General features: G+C 38.0%; 2 protein-coding genes across 3 annotated transcripts in view; one reads left to right on the top strand and one right to left on the bottom strand.

Annotated features, from left to right (window-relative positions):
* Positions 1–6,303, bottom strand: part of ptk2aa (protein tyrosine kinase 2aa) — a 95,603-nt gene extending 89,300 nt beyond the window's left edge. Inside the window, exon 1 of the mRNA XM_041809142.1 lies at positions 6,132–6,303. The gene's annotated coding sequence lies outside the window, so the exon portion shown is untranslated. The remainder of the gene's footprint in view (positions 1–6,131) is intronic.
* Positions 6,304–8,861: 2,558 nt separating this feature from the next.
* The window catches only part of dennd3a (DENN/MADD domain containing 3a), a 33,148-nt gene continuing 16,549 nt past the window's right edge, over positions 8,862–25,460 (top strand). For both annotated transcript variants that reach the window (XM_041809756.1, XM_041809757.1), the window contains exons 1-18: positions 8,862–9,011; positions 12,671–12,759; positions 14,541–14,696; positions 14,846–14,981; positions 15,338–15,453; positions 15,538–15,668; positions 15,784–15,895; positions 16,034–16,153; positions 17,243–17,341; positions 18,663–18,782; positions 19,288–19,403; positions 19,734–19,889; positions 19,984–20,080; positions 20,177–20,280; positions 21,382–21,587; positions 21,672–21,831; positions 23,020–23,176; positions 24,094–24,316. In XM_041809756.1, coding sequence (XP_041665690.1) covers positions 12,679–12,759; positions 14,541–14,696; positions 14,846–14,981; positions 15,338–15,453; positions 15,538–15,668; positions 15,784–15,895; positions 16,034–16,153; positions 17,243–17,341; positions 18,663–18,782; positions 19,288–19,403; positions 19,734–19,889; positions 19,984–20,080; positions 20,177–20,280; positions 21,382–21,587; positions 21,672–21,831; positions 23,020–23,176; positions 24,094–24,316 — 2,290 coding nt within the window. In that variant the 5' untranslated portion in view covers positions 8,862–9,011; positions 12,671–12,678. The remainder of the gene's footprint in view (positions 9,012–12,670; positions 12,760–14,540; positions 14,697–14,845; positions 14,982–15,337; positions 15,454–15,537; positions 15,669–15,783; positions 15,896–16,033; positions 16,154–17,242; positions 17,342–18,662; positions 18,783–19,287; positions 19,404–19,733; positions 19,890–19,983; positions 20,081–20,176; positions 20,281–21,381; positions 21,588–21,671; positions 21,832–23,019; positions 23,177–24,093; positions 24,317–25,460) is intronic.

Here is a 25,460-nt window from a genome sequence, read left to right as displayed (position 1 = left end):
AGGATGTACAGTGAGTTACTTTGTGAGTGTGTGTGCTCGTCCTCATGTGCATTTGTGTGTACGTGGAGGAGTGTGAGTGAGGGGTCCGGCTTCCTGAATGCAACCAATCCAGTAGCAAAGCGAACGGACCTTCATTCAACCTCCAAAAAAAAAAACACACAACATACATACACACACAATCCTTTTCCGTCACAGCTGAAACCACATGTAGGAGGATGCGGGGGAATAAGTCCAACGGAAGATAGAAGAGGAATTTATGCTGCAAGGATGCACACAAGCATACAAACATGTACTCACAACTGGTCAAACTTTGAGTTAAATTTTTCTCCATATTACTGGTCAGCACACCCACCAAAGAATCTAGTTCTACTTGAGGTTTCAACCAGTACTTTCTTCCTTGTCAGTGCTACCAAAAGCTAAATTATGGTAGATTAACATTGGGTCTTTGTTAATGAAATGACAAAGATTCCCTTCTGTCTCTTTCTTTGCTGTACTTTCTCCTCCCCTTTTGTCACAGCAGATGGTTGTCCACAGATGAGTCTGGTTCTGCAGCTGGTCAAGGCTTTTCCCTCTTAAAGGTAGTTTTTCCTTGGCAATATAACCAAATGCTTAGTTATGATGAATTACGGGTGGGTAAACACAATGACAGAGTACTTTCTGTCTCTACCTACATCTATTTCTCTGCTCTTTTGGTCACAAGCAATGGATCCCCTTGCCCATCCACAAGCCTACTACAAAAGCATCAAGCAGGAAAAGCACACGTTCCTGCTCTTCCTGTGCCAATAAGGAAAGCCTGCGGCAGAGAGAGAAGCAGCAATAAACCCAGAGCAGAGCAGGCATCCTGCAATGACTACAGAATGCGATCGATCAAGTCAGCTGTAGCATAAATGAGGAGCTGGGGTGGAGGAGGGTTGCAAAAAGCAGCTTGCAGAGGGAGCAGCAAAGAATAGCCAGGCTAAGGCAGTAAACATGTCAAATGTATAAACATGACAGCATGTGTTTAGCCTATAGTGTGCCTAGAGTCATTTGAGATCAGCTGATCTTAAATATATGGCAGCACTTGACTCTGGCCTGCATGACTAACACTATACACTCAATTTCTTGCAGAGAGGAATGTAAGCTCAAAGCATGCCAGAAGTGTGTATCAAATTCAACCAAAATCCTGTATTTTCAAGTGAGATGAAGGATAAATGAGGGGCTGGGGTGGAGGAGGGTTGCAAAAAGCAGTTTGCAGAGGGAGCAACAAAGCATAGCCAGGCAAGAGCAGTCTAAACATGGCAGCATGAGTTCAATTAGTCAATAGCATGCCTAGAGCAAATCAGCTGGCCGTCAGCTGATGAGGGTTTGCATGAGATTGGCTGATCTCACATATATGGTAGCGCTTGACTCCATGGCCTGTCTGAACTAACATAATACACCCAATTTCTAGCAGGGGGGAACGCAAGCTCAAAGCACATCAGCAGTGTGTTGATTGATCAAATTAAACCAAAACGTTGTACCTGTCACTGTCAGCTTGAAGGAAAAACAACTCAAGTTGTGCTGTGTTAGTTATAAATACTAATCCCATGTTGAAATTTGTTGAAATCAGCAGAATGAAAGCTGGCTTAACGAGTGGACATTTGGTTTTATTATGATGCATTTAAGCTCAGCTTAGAAATGTAAATGAAATGTGATGATTTGTTGAATATCACTTCAAGAAAACAAAAAAAAAGTCTGTTTTTGATGAGAAACTTAATTGCATTTGTGATGATCAGGAATTTCTTATTTCAGCATTTTAAGACAGATAAAGTCATTATCTTTTATACTCAAGCTCTACTCAGCTTCTACCACTTCTCTTAAAAATATATTGGTATTTAGTCTTTCCCACACACACTGGAGAAGAATCCATGTGGTTAAAAAATGACAAGGGTCAATAAGGAGTATTGTTAAGGGTTACTTAAGCCATCCCTACTCTGAAGCAGCCATTAAAAAAAGGATGCCATCTTTGCTTTAATAAAAACAAACTACATATTTTAAAAAGCTCAAACTGAATATAAGAGTTGCTGTTTTCTCTCTAAGACAAATTCGTTCATTGAATTTCATGAATTCCCCATGACACAAACATTACAGACACATATGTCTCTTGTTCAGGTTCTCTACATACACAATATGTGTCTGCAGTTATTGCTATCACTAGTTTTGAGTCACAGCACATACTGCAATCTACTGACCTGACACTGGTTGGCTTTGTTACCCTTCTTTCTTTCTTTCTCTGCAGTTTTCTCATCTCTGTCTGTCTATAAAAGAGCAAGCTTGAGTTGAAAACACAGTAGCTGACAACAAAGAGTAGTAAAGTTTAATAAATGGACCACAACACAGCACACCCTTGCGGGAAAAACCAGCAGAAAACAGATGACGAACTGCAGAGTTCTTTGCACTGTAATGGATGGCTCCTGTAAGATCTCTGAGTGTAGTCAAGTGTTTCTATAAATACAGGCCTCCTGCACTGCTCTGCAATTTACACGCACACACACACACACACGCTGTAACAGAAGCACACACACCACTGCCACGCCTGTATTAGCCTGCTGCAGACCAGCCACAGGAAGAGTAGTGTATCAAAGAGAGAAGAGAAGCGATGTAGTCCTAAAGAAGTTCATTATATTTCTCATAACTTAGCACCATCACAAAATTCCATGTTAACATTACTAAGGTAATGTCTGAATTAAATGCCAGAATAAAAGTGATAAAACTATATGGCCTATATGAAATAATTATAATAATAAACAATAATAAATAATAGGACCAGAATATAAAAGTAGCACAGCTAATCTGCATCACTGCAAACCACATCATACATTTCTCATACACCTCACCTGCCTGACTAAATTGGAGGGGGCAGGGCACAGGCAGAGGGACATGAGGTAAAAAGAAAGATACGGAAATGGAAGATGAAAAGCAAAAGGCCAACAGCAATGAGATTTTTAACTTTCTGTCAATGCTACATGTAGCTAATCAGGTTTTGTAGTTGGGTTCCCGTGTTGGCTGGGTACTCTTAGGTTCTTATGATGTCTCATAATGTAACCTTGCAAAGCAGACGGATACACCGGTTTCCTTGTTTTTCACTGGCGAATCCATCTTGCAAAGCTCTCATCTGAACTGTTTGGGCCCGGTTAGAAAGTGACAGGACCAATCAGTGACGAGGGGCAATACTTTCAGGCACAGCAGTGTCGTGACGTAAACAAGCAGCAGCAAGAGCTGGTGAAGTGGAGGAAGAGATCAGCGTGGATGCTGCTAAAGCGCCAGTTTTATCAGAACTTGACAACATTTCACACATTTGGATGTGTGAAACATCCATCTGGCATGTCAGGTTAATGATGTTGTGGATCTTGTGATGTCTCAGGATGTTTTCGGTCTTTGACATCTTAGAATGTCTTATTTCTTGTGATGTCTTGGGATATTTTAGTACCAATGATGTCTCATGATGGCTGGGTAATAATGTTGTTTGATATGTAGATTCAGGTTTCATTTTGTTTAGGGTCTTTTACCTTGAGGGTTCTCTGGATGTTGTTTGGGTATCTGATGTTTTGCTCGCTTTATGCTTTGTTTGGGTTCTGCAGCTTTATTTTTCTGCATGGCATAGCTCTTTGTAAACCTTTGTTTTTAAAATTACTGTACAAATAAAACTGTTGTTATTTCAATTATTTTATTACTATTATTATAAAATCAATAAAGGGGTGGAGAGCACCAGACTGGCAACAGAAAACACAATGAAGCACAGACTGAAGCAGTTTCACTGCTTGCACAGAGATTATAACGTCCACACACTGGTTACAGGACAGAAAGACATCCCTACCAATCATTTGCAGTGAATTTGGCCACATTCTTATGTCACCCCAACTTTTCTGGTTAAATTACATGGGGACTGGCAGAAAATTTCCAGATAAAGGTGAAACATTTGCGCTCAAATGCAGCTAACCCTAAAAATATCTGTGCATGTTCAGGAGTATTGTTTGTGTAAAGACACTGTAGTTCAGAAAGTGGACAACTAAGTTCATGTGCATTCAATTAGTCCACATGATGAGAAATGATGAAATAATTGGATGGGTTTATCACAGGCATGCATTAGCTATAGATTTAGATATAGTCATGTTTAATTTTCCCCCTCTTTTTGACTTAGAGACCACCATGATAATGATATACACCCCTTCAACATGATGGTTTATATTGCAAATTCTGCGTAGTTAAAAGAGTAATGTAGTTGCTTTGCACATGGTTGGAACACACATGAATGAAATGAATACATGCAATCAAACCGGGATAACTTTACATGTAAAGCTGCTTGTTTTTCCACTGTAAAAAGGCAAAATAGCCACAGCATGTTCTTGCTGCACACACAGATATATCATCAAAGACTGCTAAAAGAAAAAAGTAGTTCTTTATGTGGTGTAGCCTTTGGTCATGGTAAGAGGAACGATGCACACAACCACTGCAGGACTAAGCACAGGCTCATCAGGTGGGTAAGCTAATCATAGAGACATCAAATCAACAGAATATTTGGTTAATGTCATTTCAAATTATTTAAACTCACAACTTGGTGACTTTTGTCTAGTTTTATCTCACTAGATTGCTATTGCTTTAAGTTTCCAACATATATTAAGAGAAATTATTGAAAATATGACTGTTGGGATTATATTTTCACACAAAACAGTAAAAATATGTTGCTTATTTTATCCCACAATAGCACTATAAGAATTAAGAATACTTCAGTCGATTAAAGAATAACTACAACATGACAGCAAACCATTTATTTTTTGCACTGTACCTTTGCTACTGAGCTCTAACAGTCAACCACCAGTAGCATCAAAAGATTTAAGAAGCATTTCAGGCATTGCAAACATCAGTAAACACACTGCTGCTAAACTTGTCAAAAGAATCGCTAACAGAGGAGTGCAGAACATCACTCCTATTAATAAACCCTGGCTCTGAAGCTTCAGTGGCCTAAGGAAACAGCAGTTCATTAGCATTTTCTTACATATGGAATATAAAACAAATCAGGCAGCAGCAACCTTTAACCAGTGGGAGAAAGCAGAGCAAAGCGCAACATTTTACTGAATGTTCTCCTTGAATGTAGTGACATTAAACTTTGGCTTGTCTACTTGTGCCTTTCTAATCATTTCTTACACAAAAGATTCGGTGAAACATTTCTTTTCAAGGGCACTTTGGTGTGTTATCATGCAACATTGAGTCAGCATGGGACATGTTTCTGTGGATTTGCTCATTCTATTATTTTTTCTGCTCTGAATTTAGTGTCTGCTGTGAGGAGGTCATAAGCTGAAGATACATCAATGATGGCTTTAATGCTTTGTGTTCTTTAAAACATCCCGAAGCCCAAAGTTATTCAGCTTACAATGTTATAAAACTAAAGCAATCATGGCATATGTTAAATAAAACTAGGAAATCTAAGATTTTGTCTGACATTCCTTAGCGATCATTACCATGATTTGCATACATTGCATACTTTATTGGAAGACTGATGACTGTGAAATGAGAGGAAGTTCAAGTAGACATCATACCAAAGTGAGGGTGAATTTACACAGTTAAGTAGCCATCACTCTAAATAACATGAAAGATACTAAGGTTTTTGAGACCCCCAGGAATAAAACAACTTTCAATGAAAAGTAGAAGTAAATGTCATAGCTGATCCATTAAGTTTGAAGGGAAAGGTTTAGTAAGTTCATATGGCTAGGATACCTTACCAAGGTAGCTTTAAACCCTGAACAAAAGTGGAAACAGATTAGATAGAAGAAAGTTTAGGAGCTAAATGCGGGCTAATGTGGTGAACTTATTTCACTTACATTAGTTACATGCACTCCATGTGACTTCGGAGGCGACAAGTTTGATAGCTAATCCCTATACCCGCTTCTTTACAAGTTACCCCAAGAAAAAACTACGTCATAATTATAACACTGTACATATTTAACTTATCAGCTATTTTCCAGTTACTTCCAAGTGAACAGCAGTGACAGTGCTTCAAAAAGAGGGTAAGGAAACAGCTAACGCCAGCCTTAAGGACAAACGTTATAAACCAACCGCATCCCGTACTTTTCTTCTAGCTTTTGAAATAATCCCCAAAACACAACGTTACTCACCCTGACTTGTTCCAGGGGACGTCCGGGAGATTTTTGTAGACTTTACCGGTAGTGGAAGCTGTTAAGAGTGAGTGAATAGTCCGTTAATTTAGTTGAAGAGCTGTGAGCAGTAACAGTTTCTGATTTCTCGTTCCTGCCTATCGCCCCCCTCTCCCTTCGTCTCGTCGGTTGTTCCTGCTTCCCCTCTCCACATCCAGCATTCCAATATGGCTGCTGCAGGGAGCGACATGGAGAGGGAGAGCGAGCTACTCCCTGTGAGGAAAGCCTCGCCTCGGGCTCAGCAAACTGCAACTTATGAATGAATGAAAGAATGAATGAATGTAAATCTACTATACATGTCAATATTACAATATATAGATATGACAGTAGAAATGTAATAACCGTCATAAAGGAGCTTGTCCCTCTTCCTGTTTTATCAACATCAGACACTTTAAAGGTCCCTTCAAGACTTTTACCTATTATGAAAGAAGACAAAAATAATACACACACAAAAGCAAAGGAGAACTTGAAGAAGTTACATCATCTCAATAGCTACCATTTAAACGCCTGACATTTGTCTGGCTGGACTAATTAACACCATGAGCTACCAAAAACAGCCTTTTTTGTCTCAGTTTTTCTCATTTTACCCTCTTAGAGCCCATTGTCAATGCAATTGAGAACTGAAAGAAATAAGTATAAGAACTCTTTTTAAAAGTCTTACACATGTAAAGACAACAACAGCAAAGATCAAATGTTTTGTCCATAGGGGGCGCCAAAAACGAGGAAAATAACGTGTTCCTTACAGGAGCTTTAAGTAGTATCACAAAAGAATGTGGATGTTCCTACAGAATCATGGGTTTCAGCATAAAATTATACAAAAGCATAATAAAAGCAAGAGCATTTTCTCAGGTAATAGGCGTTTCATTTTTATGTTGGCCAACTTCTGGGCCTTCTTGCTTGAGCATTCTAACGAATGCATCTTTACATCTCTACTTGGGGTCTTTTCCCTGAGAATTAGGCCTACTGTAAGTCCACTTTGTCACTTCACTTTGAGGCGCAATGGTTCTTAGTTGTTTTTCTTAATCAGATTTTACAAAAGAAAAGATCAATTTATGATATAATTACCATTTTTACAATAAGAAAACAAGACTGTATTATAGCTCACTGTAAGATTCACTTTGACTCATAACAAAATTATACTAATACTATCGCATATCACAGACAGGCCATACTTTGCGTGCACTTGCCATGATGGTACTTTCAGTAATGCATTTTGTTCTTTTGCTCTTACAAAATTTTAATGGAGGTTTTAAAAATGAAAGTATCACATTTATTTATTCATTTTTGAATTTGTAGCTCTAACACGTTTGACTATAAAATGAGGATTTAACACTGCTTTGAGTATACCCCTTCACAAACTGACAAGCAGGTTTAACAACCTTTAAAAACATTGAATAAAAACCTCTGACATAGATTTGTCAATTCAGTTATATTTCACCGACAGAAGCTCATACGAAATAACACTTTGATCTTAATAGAGCAGTTTACAGCAGCCTGTGCTTCGCCCCCCGAGTGGAAAAGTCCTATGACGACCCCTGGCGGCCAGTACTTGCCATGGAAGTATATTTCCGTATAAACTGTTCCCGATGAAATGCTATTCACATATGAAGGAAAATAGGCCCTTTTACGAATTCTTCTTTGTTTTGCTACAATTTTCCTATCATAATGTGAAAATATTGAACGAACATATTGAATATGACAGTAATGAAAAATTAAAAGTGTAACATCACTGGCATAGGGCCAGTGTATGCAACATGCAGTGACTATTTGAAAATTTATATCAATATTATCAATATACAAAAAGAGATATTTAGTGCTTTTAAAAAGTCTCTTTTTAATAAATTGTTCAAATTTAAGATGCTTGGGGGTTTGTAATTTCCTCTTTAAACAACACCCACAACAACAAATAGGTTTATGCAGAAACTATTTGATATTTCTGTATCAAACCATCAGCTGCCTCTTTAAAGAAATTGGTTGGTGGTTTCAGGAGGCAATCTATCCCATAAGAAATATATCTTTAATATGGGAAAAACGATATTTTAAATTTAGTATCAAATCTCTGAAAACAACTGTCCACAAGTAGAACAAATGCTCTTAAAGATTAATAGTACTTCTTTCTCCTTTTCTTCTGGAGCAACACTGATCATTTCAGTCATACTGTTTGCGGAGAAGGGAAAAAAGTAAAGCGAAGAAATTTTAAAGAAAGGGTTCTCAATAATAATAATCGCATTTATCGTGATCAATTAAGGTCCACAATTAGTGCACCATTGCTCCGTGATGCCTAATTTCATTTTCAAACTCACAGACCGCTCAATGGACAAGTCAAACGTGAGATCATCACAATGTGAGATCCAATGTTCACTTTTTACTGTTCCCTCATTTCCACATCGAACAAGTTTCTCTTTCCATGGTTAAGTTCATATTATAATCTTCGATCAATTTCAAATGACTCTTATCCTTGTTAATAAAATGGTAATCAGCTATTTGGTGATAGTTTATTATTTCAATCGTCATCAACTGGATATTATTCTTTACACCTGGCAGTGCAATAAACATACAGTAGATGGCAGCAAAATACCTTGTGATGCAGAGGGTACATTCTTTTATTTTGAAAGTGATATACAGGAAGTCCAACCGAACGTTGAGTTTGACAGAACAGCGGTAAACTGTTGTGTGCGGGTGTCAGTAACCGCTGAATCACAGCATAGTTTCAGGGCTGTTTAGAAGTCACTGCTGAAGCTCTTTGACGGATTTAATAAGTCGACGACGAGGCTGGAGAAAGCTTAAGTATCTTAGGGTGACTTTGCCGTGTGGCAGTGGAAATGGTCGAAAATATCTAAGGTTAGTCTGAAATTTGAATGTCTTTCTGTGTCAGTTATCTTCCTGGCTTTAAAAGATTGTATGACACACTCTGACTAATTCAAACGGTAATGTCATTTGTACAGCCAACTATATTTTACATTAAACAGTTTTTTTCTTACTTTGTCGAAACTTCATACTGTAGAACTACCACTATAACAAACATAAAGTCAACCCTTGTGTTATCCAAACCTGATATATAGCACTAAACCACATGCTCTTTTCAAACATATATACTAAACTATTAATAGTGGGTCAGCTTACTTGTGTCAGCACGACAGACTTTTATTACGCCATTGAAAGTACGGTGTTGCTGAGAAATGACGATGCCAGAAAAATCACAGAGGACGATCGCAAATGTGCCTCTTTATTTTTCAAGCTGTAATTTCTTTATTTTTAGAGTCATGAAATATGAGCTCTGTCATTCACCTTAAAAACTATCCAAAACTAATAAGCTGTTAGAAGTCCACTGCCCTGTTTGTGACATTGCAGTTGAAATACAGATGAATGTGGTGTTCTTAGGTGCAAAGAAAGAGAAGTTTATGTTTTCTTTCTCTTTTTTTTCAAAAATAGATTAAGTATTTCCTTTGATTACTCAATTTAGACAGCTGATAAACATGCTGTTTACAGGAATCCCTCTTTCAAATGTCTCTAAAACTCATTGTTGTGATGCATCTTTCACCGCCTTTATTTTGAAAGCAGCCTTCTTACTGTCTTTCACTTAAACTGAATTTTTACTTGAGGTGGCTTTTTTCATCGGCAACACTTAAAAACATATGATCTGAAAGAAATGGGGTCAAACTAGTTTGGACTGTTTTGGACCTTTGTTTGTTTTTCTGCTTGGCTCAGACTCGGAGCACAGCATCTGCATTTTGTTAAGTGTTTCCTTAGGTGTATGTTCTCTTAAGAGGCTGTCCCAGCAGTTTGTTTGTGTCACCAGGTCATAACACTACTTGTGTTTGACACTGGCTGATTTTTATGAGAAGGGCAAAGACACACATACTCTTACACACTCCAGAATGAAGGGGTTTGTCAGGGAATAAATTACTAAACTGTGTGTGTTTCCATTACACAGCATGGAAGTTAGTCAGAGGCCAGAATTGCCCAAACACTGCAAAAAGCAAGTAACCAAGTGAAACAAAGGTGTAGAAAAGAAAAGAAAATGTTAGAACAGACAAAAATGAAAAGTGGATAAGAAGGGTCATGGAGATCAAGGTCAGGAAAAAGAGGGACAGGTTGAAAATCAGAACGTCTTAATGCAATGCGAGTTCTTTGGTTTGCCTGGAGCTGCAACTAATGCAAGTCAGATGGTTATTCCTGGATCTGCTTGACCAAGAAAGCCAGATAGGTGGGGACTGATAAGATGTCAACAAGATTATGGGTTCCTTGGGGGGAACTTTTGTCATGTATGTGGAGACTGGGTCATCAGTTTAAAAACGAAACCAAAAAACAAGTATAATTGATCAAAAAGTGTATGTCCAAGACATACTCTCACTGCTGATGTCCTTGTGTACCTTGTCTTTTGTGTGCTCCTGCTGCAACACTAATTTCCCTTTGAGGGACAATAAAGAGATTCAGATTCTGAAGGTTGAGACTGCATCCAAAGGTTGAGGGTAGTTAATTTTGCTATGTTAACCTTTGCACTGTTGATGCCATGCTAAGATTATGCATAAAGTTCAGGTTTTTGTGCACAGGATACACAAAACCTCCGACAAACCCAGGGGGAAAGCAGAATCCAAAGCAACGATGGTAATCAATGCACTCTTTGTTGCTTGTTAAGCTTAATCATTTGAGCACATAGTACTAACTGATTGTATTTCAGATGAGTGTATCATCAATTTGATCAACTCACATATTACTTTATGTGGAGTTTTGTGACTGAACAGCAAGTAAAGGGAACTAAAGATGGAAAACCAGCCTCAGTTAGTGGAATAGGGGGCATAAACCAAGATTTCAAAGTAATGAGGAGGACACGCCACTCCCAATCCCCAGTGGGAATCACACCCGAGCAAATAGAAACACTAATTGGTTTGAGGCTTGGTTTGTAAATTGGTGTCAGCTGTTTCATGTCAAATGACAAGTTAAGTGTTAGTCAGGCTACATGAGATGTAGTTAGGAGGATTGCAAAGATGCATCAGTTTAACATCAGTGTTGATCAATTTTGTCCCTTTTCACAGATGTCAGCAATAAGCAAATTATGTGGGCATAAACTGCTGCCAGTCCCAGATGTTGATCTGTTGTGTTGTACCAATTTAACCCTGGTGCTGAGCATATGTAAAGCTGATTCAGAGAAAAGGTTTATCATTGGGCAAATTGAACTGTTGTAGTAATCGCACATGAGAAAAAATGTGGCCATTGTGGGAGTCTTGCACCAAAAAAGGTGATGACAACATTGGCATTGGTGTCAGCCATTGGCTTAATTGTTATTTTAAACTTTGGCATCAGCACTGGCCCTTAATTTTTCCAATCAGTGCATCTCAAGCAAGCGAGTACTTGTATATACTTAACTACTTTCATAATACAGCAAAAGAAACATGTAAAAGTCATGAATAAATCGTTGAAATGTCCAGCTGTTCTCTTTATCTGAGTGATATGAATGCCTCACTTAGACTTCTATAGACAGTGAAGACACTTCAGCATTGCTAGTGTTACCAAGGGTAAATGCTACAATATCTACTATAGAATATTGAATGAATACTGTTAAAACATCAGGCTCAGAGTCAGACATTGTAGAAGGACTGGCCTTGCAACTGCCTGGTTCAGGCTTGACTTTTGATGCTCACTGCTTCTCTTCTCCCATTGTTTTCTGTCTTTCTGCACTGTCCTCACCAAGTGAGGGCAAAGATGGGCCAAAATATCTAAAAAAAAAAAAAAGCATCATCTGGTTTACATGTAGCAAGTTTGAACAACCGTTGTCCACAAAAGGGCTCCTTCTTTTTTTGCTTGGTATTTAAATATTTTCCTCTTTGTTCACTTTTAGAAAGATGTTAATCAAGTCTGTGGTTTATTGGCAAAACTGGTTTACTGCATCAATGACTAAAAGATAACATCTGTGCATATACAAGTGAGGTAGTTTGATGCTGATAAATAAGTTACTGCATTTATATACTGTGACTTCACATCCTCACGTAAGTGCGTTATGGTAGGATGAGTGTACATCTGCCTGAGCACAAATCTGGAGGAAGCTGTGGTAAAAGAGATTTGTGTGTACTGTTTTTATTTAGACCCAGTGTTTGATTCTACAGATTAAATATTTCTTTGCTCAAGATCTTTTTGCCACTAGTACAACTAACTAAACTCTCAGTCTCAGTGTTTTTTAACCAACGTCTGACATTTTTGTCTTCATTATAATCAGATTTTAACAGCCATTCTCTGTAGTTAGAAGTGTGCTTTATGTTTGTGAAATCACAGTAGGCTGACTAAAATTTTCGTCATACTATTGTGATTTTTATTTAATTAAGTTGTGCAAAGCTTTATAGTGTTTTTTATTTATGATGAGATGGCATGTTACACTCTTGAGCAGTCTTGTGTGTGAAATGGCTGAACAAGCAAGGAAGACAAATTCGGTTTGGTGACTGATAAATGTATTCTTGCAATGATCTCATGTCATGTGAATTTACATTGTGTGTGTGTTTTGGCAGCATATGTGATGGCAGAGCTACCATCTGGACTGCTTGAGGCATGTGTAGTAGTTGGAGCCTCCAGTGATAAGCTTCGCGACGTATTCCAGGTATGCACACTAGAGAATACACACAAACATGAGGACAGATGCAAAACTACAACCCCAATTCTGAAAAATGTTGATGTGCTGTGAAAAAATTAAAATAAAAACAGAATGCAATGATTGACAAATCTCATAAACCCATATTTTAAACAAAGCGGCATGTCAGATGTTGAAATGGAGACATTTTACCATTTCATGGAAAATATTAGCTCAAAAAATAGGGACAGGACAATGTTTACCATTATGTAGCATCCTCTCTTCTTTCAACAACAGCCTTTGAAGTGAGGAGACCAGTTGCTAGAGCTTTGGGAGAGGAGTGTTGTTCCATTCTTGTCTGAAGTAGGATTGTAGCTGCTCAACAGTCCTGGGTCTTCTTTGCTGGATTTTTCATTTTATAATGCGCCAAATGTTTTCTTTTGGCGAAAGCTCTGCACTTCAGACAGGCTAGTTCAGCACCGAGACTCTTCAACTGCATAGCTATGCTGTTGAGATGGATAAGGTATGTGGTATAGCATTGCCTTGCTGATATATAGAAGCCCTTCCCTGAAAGAGACATTGTCTGGATAGGAGCTTATGTTGCTCTAAAATCTCTTTCATACTTTTCAGCATTGATAGCGCCTTTCCAGATATGTAAGCTAGGCACTAATGCAACCCCATACCATCTGAGATACAGGCTTTTGAGCCGTGCGCTGATTACAAGCTGGATGGTCCAATGTTTCCAAAAGAATTCCAAATCATGATTCAACTGACCAAAGAACAGTTTTCCATTTTGTCTTAGTCCAATTAAATGAGCTTTGGCCCAGAGAAGATAGCAGCGTTTCTGGATCATATTCACATGTGACTTCTTCTTTGCCTGATACAGCTTTAGTTTGTATTTTTAGATGACACGGCAAATGGTGCCATATCAGTGATTTCTGGAAGTGGTCCTGAGTCCATGTAGTAACTTCCACTACAGAATCATGCCTGTTTTCAATGCAGTGCTTCCTGAGGGCCAAAAGATCATGAGCCTCCAACACTAACCTTTGGTCTTATCCCTTGTTCAGAGATTTCTCCAGATTCTTTGAATCTTTTGACAATGATATGAACTAAAGATGGTTGGATGTTCAAAGTCTTCACAGTTTTAAGTTGAGGAAAATTTTTCTGAAATTGTTCCACATTTTTAGAGGCAATTTCTTCACAGAATGGTGAACCTCTGCCTACCTTTACTTCAAATACTCCTTCAATACTCATTCATCATGTAACTGACCTGTTTTAAATTAACCTAATTTGTTTCTAAATGCTCTTTCAGCTGTTTTTCATTTGTTCCACTTTTTCAAGTCTTCGGTTGCCCTGTCCCTACTTTTTTAAGATGTCTTGCTTCCATAAAATTCAAAAAGAGCTGGTGTTTTCCATTAAATAGTAAAATGTCTCAGTTTCAACATCAATGTGTTGTGTTCCAATGTGAATAAAATATTGGTTTAGGAGATTTTCAAGTCATTGCACTCTGTTGTATGTACATTTTACACACCGTACCAACTATTTTGGAATAAGTGTTGTATGTGCACACTGCTATATCTAGAAGGTCACCCAAAATATGCACAAAAAATCTTCTTGTACTAATAAAAATGCAATGTAAAATAAACAAACCAACATTTTAGAGCAAAAACCTGTTATTCTAAAGTACCTGAGTTAATGACGCATGTTTGACAGCAATTTATCAAGACATTTGAGTAAATCCTGGCTGTTTTTGTGAATGGTATTATCAGTGTTTCCAATTTCATGCACCTATATTTTTTTAAATGTTATAGCTTCATCAGCAAAGCAAGTTAGATCAACTCCCTGTGCTGGAAGCTGAAGTACTGCAGGTCCATGCCCCGCCCTTTGTTTCCAAGGAGACTAACTCGAGCCAGTTGATTGGTCCAGCTTTCAGTCGCGTCCAGAGGAGGAGGAGCTTCATAAAGAAGGTATAAAAAAAATGACTTCTTGAACTTTTTTCACTAATTCACATAAATAGTTTACACGGAGCCTTGTTTTTTTAAAACCTTGTATGTGGATAAATAAGTCAGCTTTTGAGATCAAATTAAAATACTTTTTGTTGTGTTTATGTTTACAGAAGAGGAGAGATCGTGCTGCAGATGTCTCGTCTAACGGAGAAACAAACAATCGCAATGAAGTGTCCTCAGTTACAGAAGACATCAGTGTTCCAAAGGATCTGGACCTCATTGCCTTGCCACAGCTCTGTTTCCCTGGTATGTTTTCACTCTTGTAGACTTTCTAACATGTTTTGAATTGAAAAAAAAGCACTAATTTTCCAATCTATAGATATAACATTGTAAATATTTGGAGCGAATTCTATGTAGCAACTATAACTCCAGCAGTAGGCTTATACTTCTGTGATATGCAGTGGTGGCTGAGCACTATTCTGGAGGGAGACACAGATTTTTACGGAGGGCCTGGGATTTACTTCTTTGTTTGTTGCCTGATAGAAACATCGGAATCAGTGTTTTACTGCTTTCGAGCCACCAAACCCTGACTTTTTCATCAACAGCTCTCCTCACAGCTCAGTTGTACTTAGTGGCATATTTTCTTGGTTTCTATTGGTTAGGTGGTCTCCAGTTGGCCAGTGAGCCGAGAGAAGACAGCTATCACTTCCTGGTTTTCACTGACCTTTTTGGGAACCGAACCCATGGAGTCATTGTGCAGTACTACAGAGCTGTTCAGGTACAAACACTTAAACACAAATACAGAATTGTTTTGTCCATCAAATTGAAGCATTAGTTTCTAATTGGCTGTCTTTCCTGCCAGTCCTGCCTGGAGGGGTCCATCCAGAATGGCCACAGGTGGAATTCATCAAAGTGTCGCCTTTATGCACCATTTGCTGTGTGTGTCATCTCCAAGTTTCCATATTACAATGCTCTGAGGGACTGCTTGTCATGGTAATTACTTAAATTTAATACACGTAACTGATTGACAACATGACTTTGTATGAGGGGGATAAAGGGAAAAGTTAAATTCATTTTCAATACTTAACTTCTCTCTCCATATTCTCAGCCTCCTGGTTCAACTGCGGCCTGCAAGACAAGCTGACTTTGAGGAGACTATAAAGGAATTTTCAGCCAAGCTATCGCTAGTTCCTTTACCACCTCCTGGACAGCTACATGTGGTCAGTGACTCTTTCAGCCTTAGTTTATTTACCTCAGTCTTCTTCTCTCTTGCTCTTTCTGTATTTGTCTCTGTGTGACCAATTTCATTAGCGAGATCTTGGCAGTAACAAGTGTGTTTGTTTCTGTTTTAATTCTAGTCATTCACTCTACGTCCTCTCCAAGTGGTTCTTCCATCGAGGGTGGATCAAGAAAGCCCTGTTATCGACATCGACCTGCATTTACCTTTTCTCTGTTTCAGCCATACAACACTACTCCAGGTAATGTTTCAGCTAGTATTACATTGCAATGGCAAGAAGTCATTTAGTCCTGTAACCAGTCCTGCCCACCGATGTGGCTTGGCCCCTGAAAAATCCAGTGAATGGGCCCTCCCCAGTTGGGATTTATTAACATTTCCAGTGCATGTGTGTTAAACCACTAGCATCCTGGCCTAAAGTTATCTCATTTTGAGCCAACAGTGTGTCAAGCTGTTATTGGGTCTGATGTCAAAACTGTTAATACGTGCCACTCTTTAACACCTTTTTAATACTTATTACATCAATTTTTGCCACTTTTTACCAATTTTGGCACTTTTTAGCAACTTTATACTTCTTTTTTTTCTCTGCTTTTGAAAGCTTTTTGCAATTTTTTGCCTCTTAACCATTTTTTTTTTTGCAACTGATCGACTTTTTCAACCTATTTGTGTCTTTTCATTTTGAATCTAATTCAGTTACTTTTTGCAACTTTCATCCCTTTTTCACTACTTTTTTGCCACGTTTAACAGTTTTTTTAACTTTTTACCTGTTGTTGCTATTTATGCCTTTTTGACCTATTTTTGTCACTAATTGCCAATTTTAACCAATTTCCCCAACCTTTTGCCACTTTCAATCCATTTTGCCATTTTATACCTCTTTTCGCTACTTTTTTTTGCCATTTTTCACCCCTTTTAACTAAAACCATTTTTAAACCAGTTTTTTTCCTCTTATTGACACTCTTAACCCATTTTACCACTATTTATTACTTTTAATCTGTTCCTGCTACCTTTACAGTTTTCAACCCTTTTCAACATTTTTGCCACTTTTAATACCCTTTTATCAGTGTTTTGCTACTCTAAACCTATGTCTGCCTCCTTTGTTACTTCAAACCAAGTTTTTGCCACTTTTTTGCTACTTTGAACCCATTTCCACCACTTGTTGCCCATTTTTGTGTCATTTCCAAAGTATTTTAAAAAACCACCAAAGTTGTGCAAGTTTTTTTAATTTATTGCCTGTAACTACGATGTTTATGATAGATTTAAAGAAGCAAGAGGTGAACATGGTCAACATGTAGTCATAAAGTACATGAATCCAATGAATCCCTCCTCTCTTCAGGTACTGTCGTGCCTCCTTCAGGAGCAGAGGCTGGTTTTCTTTTCTGCTGACTGGGCTAGGCTCACCCTGGTTGCAGAGAGTTTGCTGCTGTACCTGCAGGTCAGTAGAAGAGGAACTCTGGGTATTAAACTTGCTCTTAAGAAAGTTCCAGACAAACATCTGAGGCAGATTCCTTACTTATTCTTTAGCTGCTCAGTTGTTTGCAACCTTGTTCTAAATGTAATCAATGCCATTTGCTTATTAGCTGTAAGCTTGTACATGTTTTAACTTAACTAGCATAAAAAAAGTCTTTTCTATGCCCGTATAATGGGGTGAGACTGTGCAAAGGATCGAAAAGAGAAGTAGAGAGAAATTAGAAGAGACACCAAATTAAAATATTCAAATTATTATGCACTAAACCACAAAGTTAGACACACAGAGTTCAAAAAGTGGATGTATCCTGCTTGGTACTGAACCCAAATAAGCTGATTTAAAGATGTGTTATTTAGTAGCATCAATAGTGGATATTAAATGTAAATAAAAACTCTATAACAAAGGAAAGACACTAGTCATATCTCCTTTTCTAATGGATATGATTTAATGGACACCTACATTTATTCTAACCTGAAATTATTAAACATCATTTAGACACATTGAAATACCACTGTTAAATGAAAAAAAAAAAACAGTCTAAAGTGCTGAGTTTGAAATAATAATTATACATTTTGATTATACATTTTGCACTGAAGATCATGCATGGCCTGATTCAGATCATTTTATTATCAAATTTGATAATACGAAAGTGCTGAATTAGCCAAATACAGTAAAATGTTTTTTAAAATTATGAGTCCTTGTGTCTTTCTTAATCTTACGGGGGTTTTTTAGCTCTGGCAAATAAAAATAATATCTTTACATTGTCATATCAGCACTCAAATGTGCTTAGGGAGCTCTTTCTGTTGTTCTTAGACTTTGTACTTAGCTAGTTATAAAGCATTGATCAGAAATCTTTGGTTAATGTCAGAATCCTCATGAATACAGCATAATAGTGTTTCAAGGGTAAATGTATTCTTTAGAGGGGCTGTTTAATGATGTCAAATGTGTCTTTTATTTAGAATGATCCCTTTGGCTAATGAGGTAAAATCATTTGTGTCTTAATCAAAAGGTTTAGGGTTCAATCCCCAGCACCTGCTGCTGTGCCAGTGCTGTGTGAATGGTTTTGTATGAATTATATTAGTAATACTGATGGCCACTCCACATTCACCATCAGTGTGTGTATGTGGAGTGAGTGGGTGTAAATGGGACACCTCAAGAAGTCAGACAACTGGAAAAGTGCTATACAAGCCCAAGTCCATTTACCATTTTACCATTTCTAAGAAAGAGAAAAGTAAAACAAACTTTAAGACACTCTAAATTGTCTACTTTTTACTTGCATTTCTTCCAGCCCCTGTCCTGGCAGCAGCCCTATGTTCCTGTCTTGGCTCGTGGAATGCTTGACTTCCTTATGGCTCCTACAGCTTTCCTCATGGGATGTCACATCAGTCATTTTGAAGAAGTTGCTGCAGTGAGTACAAATATTCAGTATCTCCACTCAAGTGAAAGCAGGACAGTATTAAAGATTAAATTATCAGTATTAAAGATTTTGTTTGACTGTCTTGCTGTGGGTCAAGTCCATGACTGACAAACCATTATCTCTTTCTTCAGCGAGAGAACATATGAGGGAAGCAGAATTAACACTTAAGGCTCAGTTATCTAGATTAGAAATGTTTTGATGTTTTGATTATTCTCTTTAAAGTCTTAGCTTTATTGCAGACATTAGATCTCAAGTGTTAGTGAAACAACTGGGGTATAATTCAACTGACTTATGAATCTAGAGCTCACAGTGTTTGACAATAACTTTTTATTCTCCACTGCATTCATCTTCATTCAGTGTTGTACAGTAGCTCAGTTCATATGTTAAACAGTAGCTCTCTGTTACTCTAAAGAGCAGGCTACAGTCAGGCTGTGATGCAATGAATTGTGCCCTCTGTATCTACAATAAGTTCATGCATTTGTGTATTTGTGTATAGGAGACAGAAGAACTAATCCTGGTGAACATCGACGATGGCATCATTCAGTCGTCATGGTCTGACACTATCGACCTACCAGCTATCCCTCTGGCTGCAGCTGAAAGCTTTATGTCAAGGTGACTTATGCCCAGTCACAAAAACAGTCAAGGAAAAACTGATTTCTGTGATATTTTGTGATCTATGGTTATTTTTAGTTCAGTCATTATAGATATGGTGGATAAAATGTTCAGCAATATGTTTGTTATGTTTATCAAAAATAACTGATGCTTGAAATCACAGCTTTGCTCAAGCAGGAAAGATTTGGAACTAAAGTTAACTCCAATTCTGCATACTCGCGAAATTAAATTACAAAGGAAACCTATTTTGAATGAGCGGAATAAAAGAAAGCCTGTGAGGCCATCTTGGAATGCACAGCTCTTTCAAACTTGATGTCTCTGTGCATTTAGGGCAGAGTGTCTTCAGCTGCACTACGACTTGGAGCTTTGTCACCTCGGAGCAGGGACAGATGCCAATGCCATGCGATCCCAACGCAAAGAATGGCAGGCACGGCTCAACTCACAGATAGAAAATATCACTTTAGAGCTAGTGGTCAACATATTCAGGTAAAAAATAAGATAAATTCAGAATCAAAACATTTTTCTTAATCAATCTCAGTTTCTTCAATGTGTCCTCTAAAATCTATTTTCTAATTTTCAGAGGCGTCCAGGACTTTCTAAACCATGAACACAGAGTCTTTAACAGTGAAGAGTTTCTAAGGACCAGAGATCCAGCAGACCAGTCCTTTTACAAGAAGGTACACACACATTAACATACAAAGACATGCACACTAGCTCCCACACAGTTTTACAGTCTCTGCTGCATGCTTCTCTTTGTCCCTTGTCATCCCCAGGTCTTAGACACTCATATCTTCCACTCGTTCCTGCGAGACAGGCTCAACAGGAAACGGGACACTTTTAGCCGCATGGAGCAGAGCACAAGAAACCATGCTCACAGGTATGATGGAGGTTGTTATGTCACACGCATGGGACGGAGGTAACCTGGGGGTAAAAGTGCAAGCCAAGAAGAGTAAACATAGTTTGTTGCAGTAGTTAAAAAGGTATGCTGATACATTTCCCAGGCTGCAGTTTAGATGGACTAGGTACAGCAAAATAAAGGAAAAATGTAGACTTAAGATGTGGCCAAGTTAAAACAGTGGTTGTAAAACTGCATTTTCTATAACTTCTCAAAACAAACAGTATTTTATTGCAACCTTTTCCTGTGTTTCACTTGGTAGAGACTGCAGACCTGAGTGTTATTGGCACCCTTTACTTCCTACGGCATCTCAAACTTTTGCATTCCTTGTTCTGGGTGGAAATGAAGGGGTGTAGGCCCTTAGGTGGGTGATAATCTCAACATTTAGTGTATCATTAAACCTGTGTGACTTCTTAAAACGTACTGAGGTTCCACAGTCGTGCATCAGTTGCATTCATCATTAAGATGAGGGAGGACAAATGTTTTGAAATTTCATCCTCTTGCTTTCTTTCTTTCAATCTGTACATCATTATTTCTGTCATTGTTTGTGTAGATGAAGTGCTGCACACTAAGTATCTGCAAAGAGAGGATTGCTTTCCCCCTAAATTTCAAATATTCCTGTTCTTTTCATAGCATATGGACATCCTTCTTTCACTTCTCAAAGCTGCAAGAGCTGAAGCAGCCAGCTGATAAAAAAAAAAAAAAATTCTGTGTCATTTATCCATTATTTGAGTAAACAGGTGATGAAAATAAAAATAAAATTACTGAAAATTACCAGCCAGATAAGAAAAAACACAGAAGGCAGGTTTTCATATTTCCATCTGAATGTGTACACAGAAAGAGAAAAGTACACAGTGAAGAAAAGAGGTAAACACTGAGGTGCTTATTAAAAGGGAAGATGCATTCAAGTAATGAAGACACCCCTGTAGTGATATACAGAGGATGAAAACTAAATTGCTTGTATTTTATCTGCAAATATTGACAAAGAAAGTGATTAAATCTACTTAAAAGCTATATGATTGATGTCTCTCTTTTCAGCACAGCTCCAACATCAGTATCTTTCTCCTTTTTATGTTTCTTCAGGAATCGTGCAATGACAGAGTCTCCTCGGCGTCCTCCCATGTCTGAGCTCTCCAGGACCGGTTACAGCAGCTACACCAGCCCTGATAACAGACTGAGCAAGAGGCTGGGGGCCAGCCTGCCGAACCTGGAACAATCTGCCAATGACTGTATACCTGCCATCAGATCCAACAGACCTGCCTCTCTCAGGAAGATGACCCCTGATGCTGGTCAGTGATTAAGGAGGACTTCTTAAAGTAAACCAATAAAAAGTCAGCTTTTGTATATTTGTAATGTCACCTGTCTTTCTCCAGGTTTGAAGTTTCCTCAGAAACCTGTGAGGGTTTTCCACCTTCCAGAGTTCCCCCCTCCGCTGGCCTATCATTACGTCCAGAACTATTATTCTGAAATGGTGGCGTCCCTGGGGAAGTGTATCAGTGCTACACCACCTGACGAGTCTGCCCTGTTGGCCAGGTAGGAAAGAAATGGAAAAACTGTGTATCTACAAGAAAGTTGTTTTAATTTAAATATTTTGTATTAAACCATTCCTATTTCATTGTTTATTGTTACACAGAATATTAGTGATACCTTGGAAAAAATAATTTGTACTACTCAGCATGTGCCAATACTGTAATTGAAATCTACCAAGAAAAGCATAATATTCATCTATTTTTTGAAGTTCCTATAAAATGTATCCACCCCTTGGATGTTTTACTCTTTTATTGATTTTGTAAATCAATCATGGTGAATATATTTAGGATTTTTTGAAAAAGAAAAATACAAAAAAGACTCTTTAATGCCAAAGTTAAAACAAATTTCTACAAAATAATGTCAATTAATTGAAAATAAGTACAATGAAATAAGTGTGCATAAATATTCACCCCCTTCAAGTCAGCATTTAGTAGATGCACCTTTGGCTGCAATTCATAGCACAGAGTCTGTGTGGATAGGTATCAGTCAGGCTTACATATCTGGACACTGTAATTTTACTGCATTCATTGCAAAACTTCTCAAGCTCGGTCAGGTTGCACAGGGATCGGGCATGAAAGGCCCTTTTCAAATTCTGTATATGATTAAGGTCTGGGCTTTGACTTGGTCAGTCCAGAACATTTACCTTGTTGTCTTTAAATCATTTCTGTGTACCTTTCACTGTATGCTTTCGGTCATTGTCTTGGTGTGGCATACTTTACGGAAATATTTTGGAACCGTAATACCCACAGTGTGAGCTTTGGTTTCTAGAAGTTATGACAGGGGGCTCTGCAAGGGTAAATTAAGTCACTGCACAATGTTTGATACTGCCACCAACACATTTTGTGAGGGGACTTTCAAAGTAAACATAGGGCCAACAATATCTCAATACTTCTTACAAAATATTAATATTAGGTCATAACTTGCCCTCAGCCTCACCTTTACAATGCCAGGTAGTGAAGAGAGCTGGGGGGGGGGGGCTTAAAACTGTTTTCATCAGACAAAGGGGGGCTGAAAAAGTTTGTTAACCTCTGATTTAAAAATAATTTCAAGAAAAGTCAAGTAGCATTTAGTAACAACATACTTTAAATACAAAGTTGCAGAAGAACTAACCCTAAGGTGAAACAAAGTCTTCATATATTATGTAAACTAACTTCTATAAAACTGACCAAATCAACGCGTTTTTCCTTCTAGGTACCACTACCTGCGTGGTTTGGTGAACACTGTGTCTAACAGGCGTCTAGATGCACTGGACGATTTCCAGAGTCTCTACAAGACAGACTCTGAGATTTTTCCCTCTCAGATGGTGAAGTCATTGGTTGACTCTCTGCCAGACGCTGAACGCTTACAGGTCAGTCAGGCCATCCTCTAATAAGGTGAAAATGTTTTTATCTGGATTAATTGAATGTGTTTTAAGGAAGAGCATAACATGTAGACTTTCTGTATACATGTCTACAGTGGACAACAGAAGTACCATGACATTAGGATATGCAATGGGTTTTAGCTGACAGTTACCTTCTAGGTTCTGAAGAAATAAAAGTAATAGAAAGTAACAAAAAAGAAATGGCCTTCTTAATATAAATGTCAGACTTTCAAATGAAATAATTCACCTTGAGGCTGCTCCCAAACAGAGAAACTTGTGAAGAGTGGACTTACACAGGCAGTGATTAACGCATACAAAAACATATGTAGCTGTCCACAAGAATTCCTCTTGGTTCACTGTTTCATTAAAATGTTAAAATATTATTATCAGACTACACAGAGGCACTCCAAATTACTCTTTCTATTTTCAACATTTTGTTTGATTGAATGTCACCTGTAAACAGAGTAATGTTCTAAAACCATGATAGTGATTTTGGCCCAAGTTAGATGTAGCCCTTACAGTGCTCCTCTAACTATGGAAAATGCTTTGTTTCATGAATCACAGAATGATTTGCAGGCATCTTATGCTGACATTTAAAGCTTTCTAAACTTTCTGCGTCCAAAATATGCTTTACACAGATTACCATGGGGAATTTGTCGATATGAATATTAATTTAGAGCATGCACCATTTCTATCCAGGCTGGGATGGGGTCAGATGAAACACACCTTGTGATGTCAGATGCAAAAGATGTACATGATTGTAACGTAAATACTGAATAATCAAGGAAAACCAAGAACCAACCAACTGGCCAAGAAAAAAACATCTCCTCACGTTTGTGTTAACCAATAATGCTTCTAGTGACTGCACTGATTAGTGGTGTAACAGTTAACTCATTTCTCCACAGGCAGACAGAAGGCCAGAACTTAAGAGGCTCATCAGCAGGGTCAAGAGAGACCAGGAACGGGAACGTGCTCGCAATGACAACAGGCATGAGGAAGATGCAGTGAAGCACTTTCAGCTGCCGAGAAAGTACATGCAGCTGGAGGAGTTTGTGAAATGTGTCCAAGAGTCCGGCATAGTAAAAGATCAAGGAACCATACACAGACTCTTTGATGCTCTAACCGTTGGTAAGTAGTGGTTGGTAAAAAAACATTCAACCACAGGGCTGTGATTTTATTTTTGATCAAACAAGATGTCCTCCAGAGCTTTTCTCAAAACTGGCAACTGCAAGAGCTTAGGCTGGAACAGCATAAATACCTTCTAGCACACAAGTATCCCTCTACACCCCTCCTACTACTCTGATTTTCCAGGCAAACATTTATTCAGAGGGTTAATAATTACCACAGCCCTCCTTGAAGAAAGAGGGCTTGTCATGCAGGTGGGTTTGACTCCAGTGGTCATTTACTGGCTGTTAGCTAAAAAGCTCTACATACATTTTTATGATTCACTTTGGCAAAGATTCTCTCTGCTCTGGAATCACATTAATTTACTTTTTAGTTGTTGATCTTGTGCTAAGCAGACTTAAACTCCACAGTTTATACATTGTATAAAAGTATTACAAGCAGCAAGAAGTAAGTAGTGCCAGCCTGTGTGACAGCATTCCTGTGATATCTGATTGAGTGTCTCAAAAGGAAGTCTTAAAAGCTATGGATAGGGTTACTACCATATTTTTTTTTAAATCTAAGATGAGAGCAAGGTAAGATAAGACACGTGAAGTACGGGAGCCTAAATCTGAGGTTTAAGTTAAAACTGCTGTCTGAAAATCTCTCTCTAGAGGGAAAAGTCCAAGTGAGAGCTTATCCAAATTACATTATTGGAAAAGTTATGTTATCTTAATGGTATGACATTAAGTTTTCCTTTCCTCTTCTGACCTTTGTAGGAGAGTGTAATGCCTTGTTAAAGCCATAAATACATTAATCATAAATAATGTTTGAGTCTAGAGAGGTTGACAGGACTTATCAGTTTAATGTCACTTTATGAACTCATTATGTTGGAAAAAAAAATTTCACCCAAGACTATAAGTGAAAAAATATATATATATTCATCTGTAACAGGCCACTATTTTTCCAAGATCAGCTAACAGTTTAATCCCTGCATTTGTTCAGTTTTTCTTTACATCTATTATTTCAGAATTAGGCATTTTTTATTGGTTTAAATTTTTGTAAAACCCACTGACAGATGTACAAGGTGACAAAAAGCACTGAATTTTGAAAAGACCTTACACCGACAATATGTAGGTAAAAACTGTGTGTACTGAGCTGTAGACTTTTC

Source organism: Cheilinus undulatus, linkage group 16 (assembly GCF_018320785.1).
Source record: "Cheilinus undulatus linkage group 16, ASM1832078v1, whole genome shotgun sequence".
NCBI lineage: Eukaryota > Metazoa > Chordata > Actinopteri > Labriformes > Labridae > Cheilinus > Cheilinus undulatus.
The sequence above is the reverse complement of the archived record's forward strand: the minus strand, read 5'-3'. Positions and strand labels throughout refer to the sequence as shown.